At 42.7% G+C, this 12,680-nt stretch overlaps 1 protein-coding gene across 1 annotated transcript in view; it reads right to left on the minus strand.

Annotated features, from left to right (window-relative positions):
* Nucleotides 1-12,680, minus strand: part of LOC112254637 (guanine nucleotide-binding protein G(i) subunit alpha-2) — an 85,976-nt gene that overhangs the window by 20,211 nt on the left and 53,085 nt on the right. The window contains exon 2 of the mRNA XM_024427362.2: nucleotides 555-597. Coding sequence (XP_024283130.1) covers nucleotides 555-597 — 43 coding nt within the window. The remainder of the gene's footprint in view (nucleotides 1-554; nucleotides 598-12,680) is intronic.

The raw sequence follows: 12,680 nt of genomic DNA on the forward strand, positions 1-12,680 counted from the left end.
CAGATAGGGTTCTGCAATAGGCAGCCCGCAGGCCAAATGATTGGATTTGGCCCCCCAAGTTTTCTGAGATTGTTCGGGGAGGGGACATTACAGACTGTAAAATGACCAGGAAATCAGCTCAAAGTGATTTTAAATTAGAACATCTATTCCCAAGTATTCCCATGCATAGATAATGAGGCATATGTGATCGTATCCCAATGTAATCAAGGTTTTAAATTATTATGTTTTTGTCAAATGTGACATCTCTTTGGGCTTCTTGTGGTCAATTTGTAGTGTAAAAATGATTTATAATTATGTTCCGGCCCCCCTATCATCCGCTGAAGAATAGAATTGGCAGAATATAATTGGGGACACCTTGTATAGATTATAGCATGAGAAAGGATATGTAGATGATTCTGGGTAACTAGTTTAAGAATGTACTGTCCCTGTCTGCTTGTGTTGCCAATGACATCAGAGTCAGGTTGTGATATTGGGCTAATTGCTCATGCTTGACGGGAACAGCAGCAAAACAAAACAATGCGGAGACAGCCAGCCAGGCATGGAGCTCTACTTACTTCATCTGTTTCACAATAGTGCTCTTCCCTGACTCTCCAGCACCTGCACAAAGAACAAAAACAGCCAGAGGTTAAAAATACACTCCCATTAGGAGAAATGTAAACAGGCAGCAAGCAAGGCCACCTCACATATAAACCCCCTCCTCTTCCTCAGGCCTTAACACTTACATGTATCTCTCCCTCTCCTTCCTTTCTCTGAGTTAATCCGTCTCTTTTCATTTTCCTTCCAGTCGCCCCCTATCCAGTTACAGCCTAACAGTCATGTCAATCTACAGTAGTGCATAATATAAACGGTAGTATCGTTATGCCTGGATGCCCCCTCTCCACTCAGTGGGTGCCTCACTCTGTCTCATAGGGTTTCACAGAGTTTCCTACACCCAATAACTCCTGCGTCAACAGCACGGCCTGTGTGTTAACTTCAGAGGAAGCCGTCGTATTGTAACCCTCCCTCTCCACAGCCGCTGAGACAAGGCACTTAATCATCATTAGCGTTCAATTAAAACGTTGGAGTGCTTTTCACAAACAGGATATGGGCCTGTTCTTTCAGATGACGTCATGTTGCTTGTTTCATGTTCAGGGTCGATAAGAAACTCATTGGGATATTTTTCACTGCTGTACTGTTATGTTAAGTAGTTGGCTGTCTGGATTAGAGGACAGCAGCACTGAGTAGTTAACTAAACACACAGCGCTAAATGACCCGCAGTCCACCACTAGGGTCATGGTCACTCTGACCCAACAACACTCACTGTTTATATGAAGTGTGTGTCTGTGTGTCAGATCGCACATTACCCAACAGCAACCATAATCTCCCACCAACAACACAAGCCACTGACATTCTCCATTCCATCACAACAGTGATGTGAATACAGAGCAGACACACAGTCAGACTGGGTGAATTCTCTCCATTTAAAACCTCCTTATAGTCCCCATGCTAACCGGCCAATCTAAGAGACACATCCTCTGCTCCGTTACCCATTCTAAAGAAGCCACTCTCTCAGCTCCCAACAGTTAGAAAGTCACCCTGCACTGATCTGCTCCAGTATGTGGGCTGAGTTGATAAGCTGAAATAAAGAAAGAGGAGGAGAAATGGAGGCTCCAAGCCTTGAGCGAGAATTGAAATTGTAATTTTATTCCTAACTGAACACAGAGGGAAGTGACTCAGAGACACAGTGGAAAGTGTGCGTGTGTATACACATGTTTGGGCACTTGCCCATTGTGTGTGTACACTCTATACTGATTCATATCTGTATTTTCTCAAGTGCATGGTGGGGTTGAAGCAATAATACGTTATGAATAAATCATATGAGATGTGAGCCCCATAACCCATGGTTCTGTCTGAGCATGTTCACAATCCTTCAACAATAACATATTGTCTAGAGTAGATTAGAGCCACAGGCTTTGTACACAGGCAGGCACTATACAGTCCACTGTAAGGAAACTTTATAAAAAGCCGATTCCAATGTTGATTTTTCGACAGGATATTCTATAGAAATAAATGGGGGGGACAGAATGCTACCAGGTTGCCTATTGAGAGTGCTACAGACTGTGGGTCCAGTGGTTACATAGAGCCAAGCTGCAAACACACTCCCAGAGAGTTCATAGACCTGTTAACACAGAGGCGTGATGTGACTGAACCCAGCTAGCCCCCCCCCCCCACACACACACACACATACAAATACACGCAACATATTTTTCGCCCTTCACTTGCTCTTGCCCCATTTCTTTCTCTCACGCTGTCCCTCTCCCTGCCGCCATGTTGACGATGGTAAATAGAACCTTTGGAGTTTGTCCAGTAAAGCAGAGAACATTATGAGCTGTAATGACAGTACAACACTGAGGTTTATGACAACAAGAGAGGAGATCTATTGACTGGACACACAAGTATCTCCTATAGACGGATACCTTCCATACTGACCTCTGTTGTATATGAGTACGAGGTTAGTAAGTGTGTGTGTGTGGGTTTGATAGATTGTGCGTGCCCTCCTGCTAAAATACCCCTGCATTGCTTGCTGTTTGGGGTTTTAGGCTGGGTTTCTGTATAGCACTTTGTGACATCGGCTGATGTAAAAGGTGCTTTATATATACACATCTAATTGATATGTGAAGGTAACGTTAAGATGCAATACATTGTGAAAAAGACCAAGCCCATCAAGATCACTTGGCATATAGGCTCTATAAACTGACATAAAACAACAATTGACACATCAATCGGTTCTTTCCAATTTAAGCTATTCTATAAAATGAATGCTCAATATATGGGGCATTGAACAGTCAGCCTTGTGCAGACTCTGCCGCTAGGAAACAGAATCAATAGAACATATTTTCTGGTACTGTCCATAGTTGCTTGCTTTTTATGTCACAATATCAGGGTTCAGATCTGCAAACTGTATTGTTAGGGGATCTTAAAAACCACGATCAGTCAATGGGAAATATCATTATACTCTTGGGTCAAGTATTTCTTTTTAGGGCAATATCGGCAGAAATTTTACAAATAGGGAGGTTCAGGATCCTCATAACACATCATAGTAAAATGGAGGGATGTAATGCAAAAGGAAATAGCAAAATGGCACTATACTAGGAAAGATGGGTTCATCTGTGGACATCAGAGGGTTGTAGTTAAGATCAGAATGAATGGTGTATTGGCCGCAGTGGGTGAAAATCCAGAACTTGAAGAGGAAATTATGAATATGTCAATTCTTTAACTACAGGTACTGTAGATGTGAGCCAAAATAGCTGTAAGTGGCAGTAGAAGTATTGTTGTCTGTTAGCTTACTCCAATCTGGGTTGGGGTGGTAGTGTAAAGGAAAACAAGATTGAGAAACATAAATTAGAAATTATGCAAACAATTACAATCTATCTGCAACATTAAAGCGGAGCTAACCCCCAAAAAAAAAAAAAAATAACACTCACACTACGTTGCCTTACTTGCTTATGTGGAAAAACAGCCAAATTGCCTACAGGGAATGCCAGTTGATGACAATGAAAAACTGCCTAACTGGTTAAGCTGGAGGTAGCTAGTTCCTGCACACACACTCTCAGACATGGTGGTGTGTTATCACACTGCTGCTCCTAAACCATTCCCCTGCATTAATAATGTACGGACGCATGCGCAGGCGAGCCAGCACTGCACTGAAGACCTTGAATATTTCATGTACCTGCCAACATGCAAAAGACCACTATGATGTTCACAGCACATAGTTGCATGCACACATGCAGTTGAGTCATACACAGGCATCCGTGCAAGCACATAATGTACACACATAAACAAAATAATACATTAGACTAGAGCAAACACACACACTTAACCAAAGTAATTTGTGCTACATTGTAAGCCACATCAACCTATTCACGCCTTGTGGTATCTGATTTTTCAACTAGAACAGGTCTTTTTAAATGGTACAATTTAATAGAATTCAATTGCATCAAATTCAACAGATTCAAGTGTGGGCTTCTATCAGCACGGACTCTCAGAGCTGTGTTATGGCTGTTGTTGAAGACTGGCCTGCAGATATCATTGCTCTACCCATCTCTCCCCCTCCCCCTCCCCCTCTCCAGATGGAATGCCAGGGACAGCCCCAATAGGGGACTACTCCCTCTCTCTAACACAACAAACAGCCTTCATCCCATTCCGACTATATTCACTTTCACTCTACAAAGAGGAAACAATCTGAGCCTGGGTTCTGACCGCCTCTTTTCAACACAGCAGCCTTTGGTATTTGAGCAGATTAAAGCTGTGCAGAGGAAAGCTATTATGAGGAGGATGTTTAGTCTTCCTGCCTGACAGAGGAACTCAGACTGGAGGATAAGTGTGAGTGGATATAGGGCCATTGAGAGCGTCCCTCCACTGTAATAAAAGCATGATGACAGTAGCACAGACACACACTGTATCCCCCATATGGTGCTTCCACAGCCCAGAATCCTTCCAGACACAGTGTGGAAACTCTCCCTGCAGGGCAGCACAACTGTTCACTGTGTGCTGAGTGTAAGACTGAGGGTGCATCGCTTGACCTCACATACTGACAAGGAAAACCTCCTATGGTGTGAGATTGAGAGGTACTGTATCACTATAAAACAGTCCATTCATCCACTGCTCTAATGAAGATTTTCAAGAGCTAGGGGAGCTGACACACGTGTAGGGTTTCTGAACCGCAGGGGGACAAACACCTAACCGGAGGTGACAGCATACCCTCCCCAGTAATACTGAAGTTGTAAACTTGGAAGTAGAAAACCTGAACAGTATATTTGACCTCTCAGCTTCCCTATCAAACCTAAAAATGTCAAGCAGACAACCTCAGAAAATGAACAACAATGACAAATGTGACCCAATTCAGGAAACTAGGCGCAAGTCACGACTTCACAGGAGAGATGTTTGAACGGAAAAAAATGTTTTATCAAAATGCTTTTTTTGGGCAGAAATGCCTTCTGGAACATGTGAACTTTCATCTGCATTAATAACTAACTTGTATGCCATCTGTAAATACAAATATGATTGTTAAATTACAAACCTTATTGGTTAATAAGGCACAGAAAAAGCTAGCAACCTTCCCACTAGTCATGATTGGAGATAATGAGTGGGCTGGACATGCCGAGAGGAGAGTTCGGATTGGTCTACCATATTGAAGGCTGCTGTCTATTTCAGCTGATATATATATATATATATATATCAACAAATTGGTGGGGGCACTAGAACTGTCTACAGTACCCTACTAGAATCCGAAGTCAAACGTCTACTGTTTGTTGATAATCTGATGCTTCTGTCCCCAAGCAAGGAGGGCCTACAGTAGCACCTCGATCTTCTGCACAGATTCTGTCAGACCTGGGCCCTGACAGTAAATCTCAGTAAGACAAAAATAATGGTGTGCCAAAAAATGTCCAGTTCCCAGGAACACAAAAAACAAATGCCATCTAGACAACGTTGCGCTAGAGCACACAAAAAACTATACATACCTTGGCCTAAACATCAGCATCACAGGTAACTTCCACAAAGCTGTGAACGATCTGAGAGACAAGGCAAAACGGGCATCCTATGCTATCAAAAGGAATATCAAATTTGACATACCAATTAGGTAAAGAAACTGCTGTAGGCAGACCAGGCTCTCAAGAGAAGACTGGGCAGTGTGTGTAAAGTTCTGTATTTATTTTCTTAGTCAACCTTGTGTTCTGTTATGTTGTGTACTTGATCGTAGCCCTGTTTCTTTGTGTTCTGGAACGTAGCCCTGTCTTTCATTTTTGTTCATTGATTTCACCTGTGTTGGTTACTCACCTGGTCTCATCAGCTCCTTAATTAGTTCAGTTCATTCTGTTAGTTCAGTTCATTCTGTTAGTTCAGTTCACTTTGTTTGTGCCTTTCCTAGCTCGTTTGTGAGAACCAGTTATAGCCTTCAGTCCTAGTTGATTCACCTGCCTGTTTGCCTACCTGTGTATGAACATTGCCTGTGCCCACGGTTCCAAGGCGAAATAAACACCTGCCACGCTCTGCACGTGAATCTACACCTTTTTCTCCCTGAGTATTCATTACAGTGTGCACATACTGTAGCCTCAAAATGAGGTGGAAACTGAGCTGCACTTCCTAACCTCCTGCCAAATGTATGACCATATTAGAGACACATATTTCCCTCAGATTACACAGACCCAAAAAAATGTAAAAACAAATCCAATATCTATTGGGTGAAATACCAGTGTGCAATCACAGCAGCAAGATGTGTGACCTGTTGCCACAAGAAAAGGGCAACCAGTGAAGAACAAACACCACTGTAAATACAATCCATATTTATGTTTATTTATTTTCCCTTTTTACTTTAACTATTTGCTAAAACTGTATAGACATATGCCATTTGAAATGTCTTTACACTCACAAAAGTTCCAAAAGAATGTTTACTGTTCATGTTTTATTGTTTATTACAGTGAGGGAAAAAAGTATTTGATCCCCTGCTGATTTTGTACGTTTGCCCACTGACAAAGAAATTATCCGTCTATAATTTTAATGGTAGGTGTATTTGAACAGTGAGAGACAGAATAACAACAACAAAATTGTTGGAAATCACAGAGGTCAGACATTTCTTGTAGTTGGCCACCAGGTTTGCACACATCTCAGGGGGGATTTTGTCCCACTCTTCTTTGCAGATCTTCTCCAAGTCATTAAGGTTTCGAGGCTGACGTTTGGCAACTCGAACCTTCAACTCCCTCCACAGATGTTCTATGGGATTAAGGTCTGGAGACTGGCTAGGCCACTCCAGGAACTTAATGTGCTTCTTCTTGAGCCACTCCTTTGTTGCCTTGGCCATGTGATTTGAGTTATTGTCATGCTGGAATACCCATCCATGACCCATTTTCAATGCCCTGGCTGAGGGGAGGAGGTTCTAACCCAAGATTTGATGGTACATGGCCCCGTCCATCGTCCCTTTGATGCGGTGAATTTGTCCTGTCCCCTTAGCAGAAAAACACCCCCGAAGCATAATGTTTCCACCTCCATGTTTGACGGTGAGGATGGTGTTCTTGGGGTCATAGGCAGCATTCCTCCTCCAAACACGGCGAGTTGAGTTGATGCCAAAGAGCTCCATTTTGGTCTCATCTGACCACAACACTTTCACCCAGTTGTCCTCTGAATCATTGGCAAACTTTAGATGGGCCGTGCTTTCTTGAGCAGGGGGACCTTGCGGGCCTTCACGGTGGAGTGTGTTACCAATTGTTTTCTTGGTGACTATGGTCCCAGCTGCCTTGAGATCATTGACAGATCCTCCCGTGTAGTTCTGGGCTGATTCCTCACTGTTCAAATAAACCTGCCATTAAAATTATAGACTGATCATATCTTTGTCAGTGGGCAAATGTAATTTTTCCCCTCACTGTATCTATTTCACATGCTCTGGCAATGTAAACATAAGTTTCCCATGGAGGGGGGAGAACAGTGGGATCAAGCTCCACTTACAGAGGCCAGAAAATTCCAGGGATATGAGCAAAACAAATACTGCCCGCTGCCTAGCAACCAGGCAATGGAGGAGATAGTTGTGGTTACATCCATTGACTGAAGCTGAGTAGGGAGGCCCTTTTCCAAAAAGCATGAAAGAGGGGAAAATAAGAGTTGGGGGTGAGGAAAACGGACCAGGACCCAGGAAATTGCCTCATTATCAATCAGGCCCAGTGTGGACTGGCAGGAGAGGAGGGTGCAGAGGCAGAAGCAGGGAGCACAACCAACAGAGGAGAATGTGCCAGGGGTGGATGTGCTATGCCAGGGGTGGCTGCGCCAGGGTGCCCACTGGAATAAATGAGACCCAGCCGCAGCAGTACAAACCCAGGGCCAGATCTATGAAGGGTAGAGAGAAAACAACACGGAACACTGACATTACCACAGCAGCCAGGGAGAGGCAGCTCACCAGTTTCAATCACATTTCATTCTGAAAATATTAGTCTAGCTAGGAGCTGTTCTACAGAACATGGGTACAATCCAGACATACAAACAGCCCCACCACACAGAAACAAACAAACAAGCTCATACTCACACACCCACTTAAATCATCTGTCCTGGGGGGGGGAAACTAATATTGTATATTTTTCAAAACAAATATCCATGTCTTAGGAGAAGAACTTGAGCTGTCTGTATATAGGAGATGTTTAAATCATGAGGTACCTGATAGCACACAGGTCCCCTATGAGCACCCAGCCCACAGAGCTACACCACTAATCGCAAAATAAGGGGAGAACGCATTGATCCCGAGTAGAGCTGGTGCGGTGACAGTATTACCGCCACACTGGCGGTCACGAGTCATGAAGGCAGTCAATTCCACGTGACCGTTTAGTCTAGCAGCCTACCAAACTTGCTAACTGCCTGGTACTCAGCACTCTATTGTCCCTCTAATCACGCTGACATAAATGCAAATGTTTTCAAAAATCTGATCAAACACTTAGAGAGCCCATGAGCTCATGTTGTGCAACATTTCTATAGGATATGCAACTGCGTGAGCAAACAGAGTGATGGCCAGAGTGATCCCATCAGCTTTTTACAAGCTAGGCCTATTATATTTTTACTCAACTTTCCTAATATTAGGCACATTGCTTATATTTACAACAGGATTATAGCCCACCTGGCTGGCATGAAAATGAACCACGGAAAAAGCGTCCTCCATTTGCTATTTAAGTGCATAGATTATGCATTTCTTCCACTGCCCCTGTTTCGATACAGGTGTATGTATATGTAAAGGTATATGTAAAGGTATATGTAAAGTATATATGTAACGACAAGATTAAATCAAGAATAGTCTGATGGGTGACAATATTAGCATATCACTTATATAGGTCTTGTGAATGATGCCTAGCATAAGAAATAACCATTTTTGTGAATCATAATTGCACACCTCATCTAGCCTAGCCCAGCCCATAGGCCTATATGTTTTGATAAGGTTCATATCACAACTACAGTGGCCAAATAACTTCTTAAAATTAAGCACATTAATCCGCTTTACAAGGGGTGTAGAGCTTAACTGGCATACATAAGCAGCACAAGTTTCAATTTTGGGGAAGATCATTTTTCACCATAAAAATGCACCTTTATAATAAAAGCATTACATGCATAATCACATTTGCGGTCACTTTTGATAATGGTGTTTTTCCTCTAATGGAACATTCACACTTATAGCCTATAGTGCACATTGCTGCACTTATAATGTGAATAAATAGCCTAATAGTTTAGCAACATTTTAAGCTAAACATTCTGATCTGTTGCGTCAGCCACATTTCATACATTTTTGTGGGGATGCTAGTGGTTGTATTAATTTGGGATCCATCGCATCCCACAACTGTCCCAGACTATGTTTGGAATATTTATTTCTTGCACAGAATAGAATAGGTTGACTTTTGTACTATGGGGGATAGTAGATTAACATAGGCTAGTGTTTATCTTGTTCATTAGGCCTACTCATCTTGTTGGCTGGTGAAAAGTAAAATGTGGACAGTTCTTCCAATATCTTCAATATGCACCTTGGAATTGGATAATGTGTCTGTCTTCACTTGTAGCCTGTGAGAAAGACCCGATCATGTGATGGAAAGCCATGTGAGAGAGGTGCTTCCAAGCGTGCCGCACTTAGGGAGAAGGGCACAACGGCCACTGGCCGCAAAAGGCATGGATTCTTTTATGGTCCATTACGGCCACACAAAGGGGATTCCTCCATGAAATTTAAGGCATTATCAAGTGCTGGTCAAATTGTGAATGAGTGACTGATGAAGTGTGTACAGCCTGCGCAAAAAACAAAGCAGAGCTCATGCCTTTTAAACAACTTACAGCATCATACAGCCTTACAATGTATTAACATTTGTAGAACTACTAAAGTTACATTAATATCTATAAATTAAGCATATAGGAATACCTATTTCTTTGTTAACCGCTCAACACATAATAGCTACATGTGCGCACTCACTCAAATCATTTGGAGAAAATATCCTTTCTATTTTATTCAGCTATGTTCAATTGTATTCTTTGTACTATAAAATAATGCCACAGAATTCTAAGCAAATCTTGTCTGCTAAAAGACCTAGTGTAGCCCACAGCCATATGGCATAGCCAGATCAGGACCTCACATAAGGACAACTCAGAGTATGCTATTCTGTTCTTCTGAAATAGACTACATTTTCTTCATATCATGTTTCTTTAGACATGTCTAAAATAAATAATGGATTTATCGTGATGGTGTAGGCTATATTACATGGATTTATTAGACTTTTTCAAATGTAGATGTTCCAAAGGTCTGCATTCGTGTCTTGTAGGCAAGGAGATGCGAAATGTGTTTCTGTTAATTAACGGTCAATTACCGTGAGACAGACAGTTATTTGCTTGACAATCACCGACTGATGAAATTTCGTGACACCCGCAGCCCTATCCATGAGGTAGAGGAAGAAATCAACAACAATCTATGTATTTGACCCAAGGGAGGGAGGAAGCAGGCTTTCATTAATGAAAGTGTTTACACTGGGTGGTTAGGAAGAGGCTACGGTCCTTATTATTGGCCTACATGGGACTCATTGATTAGTGCTCTGATGATGCTGAATAACAGTAATTGGCCATGAACAGCAATAAGAGCAGGGCTGATGAGGCCTCAGGTCTTGGTAAATAAGGATTATATCATAGGAGCAACTGTAGCTAGAAAAGTCAAGAAAAATATGGCCACTTGTGTTGCCATCCTGTGGTTCGCTACTGCCAACAGGCTGCCGGTATAACCAATATGTTGCCCGTTGTAATTAATGACAAGTTGCTAGTAATGCCAACAGGTTGCTGGTATTGCTAACTGGCTGCTGGTATTACCAACTGGCTGCTGGTATTACCAACTGGCTGCTGGTATTGCCAACTGGCTGCTGGTATTACCAACTGGCTGCTGGTATTACCAACTGGCTGCTGGTATTACCAACTGGCTGCTGGTATTACCAACTGGCTGCTGGTATTACCAACTGGCTGCTGGTATTACCAACTGGCTGCTGGTATTACCAACTGGCTGCTGGTATTACCAACTGGCTGCTGGTATTACCAACTGGCTGCTGGTATTACCAACTGGCTGCTGGTATTACCAACTGGCTGCTGGTATTACCAACTGGCTGCTGGTATTACCAACTGGCTGCTGGTATTGCCAACTGGCTGCTGGTATTTCCAACTGGCTGCTGGTATTTCCAACTGACTGCTGGTATTTCCAACTGACTGCTGGTATTTCCAACTGACTGCTGGTATTACCAACTGACTGCTGGTATTACCAACTGACTGCTGGTATTACCAACTGACTGCTGGTATTACCAACTGACTGCTGGTATTACCAACTGACTGCTGGTATTTCTAACTGACTGCTGGTATTTCTAACTGACTGCTGGTATTACCAACAGGCTGATGGTTTTGTTCTGTAACAAAGCATCCAGCGTTGGATTAATTTCAGAACATCCATATCCACAAGGTTTCTAATAATAGTTCATTGCTATGGGTGTTAATAGAGGGCAGTGAATTACTCAACAGCACTTAAAATCAATTCACAGGTTTGATGAAAGGAGGAATAATAGCAGTGATGTAGTTTCAATGCCAGATGTACCAAGGAGACACGGTCTGTCCTGCTTGTCTGTTCAGTCTAGTGAACTTACCAAGAGCTAACAGACAAATGATTGTGGGGGAAAGTATTGTATCGATGGAGACTTTCCTCAAGCTCTGAGAAAAGTGTTTTTCAAAGACTTGTTCGACATTATACTGCACCTGCAAGTACTACTATAGTTATTTATCGCATCCAACAATATGCCTGGGAAAAGGTTTTCACTTCGAGGCAGCGAGAATGTGATTGAGTTGTTCATCTCTCAGATCTTTCAGGGGAGGGTCATGTTTTGGGGTCATTGCCTCGCTATTCCATTGGTATAGCAGAGAGCATCTCAGATGGAAAGATGGTTGTGATTGAGTCAGCAGGAGAGGAGCTTATAAGGGATTCTTTTGTTCTGTACAGAACTCTGTAGTGGACTGGGTTGAACCCTCACTTGGCACTGCCTGTGAATGAAGCCTATACTAAGCTTTAACTGTGGGCCTGTTAGCCTAGCATTTCACTAGCTCAGTGAATGATGCCTATATGCCGGTGGGTGTGTTGGCATGTAGCTAGCTCTGCAGCATGATTAGAGGGTGGTGACAATTGGAGCTGAACACCTCCACATCTGCCACAGGGCAGCCAGGTTCCCTCAATACTCTTGTACTGTGACTGGTCCCATGCATCCTCTGTCTGTTGTTTAGTGTGACACAGCATTATACTCTGTCTAAACAGCACATTACTACATGAATAGGGCAGGAAAAGCTCCAAGCCTTTTTTTGGTCAAGTCAGGTTGTCAGGAGAGAAAAAAAAAACTCTGGGCCCTCTTATATGTAACCCAGAGAGTTGTGTTTAGTATGGCCAGGCATTAGGAGTTAAGTGCCGGAGCTTCCGTTTATTTAGAGAGGGATGATGTAACACAGGGCATGGGCACAAAGGAAACAAAAAAGCTCTTCCCTTTTTGTCCCACTATTCCAAGGCAAGAGGATTTAGAGTTGTGCTTAACACAAACTGCTTTCTCTCATATCTGTATCACCATCCTAAACTCAGCAAAAAAAGAAACTTCCCTTTTTCAGGACCCTGTTTTTCAAAGATAATT

Source organism: Oncorhynchus tshawytscha, linkage group LG07 (genome assembly GCF_018296145.1).
Source record: "Oncorhynchus tshawytscha isolate Ot180627B linkage group LG07, Otsh_v2.0, whole genome shotgun sequence".
Taxonomy (NCBI): domain Eukaryota; kingdom Metazoa; phylum Chordata; class Actinopteri; order Salmoniformes; family Salmonidae; genus Oncorhynchus; species Oncorhynchus tshawytscha.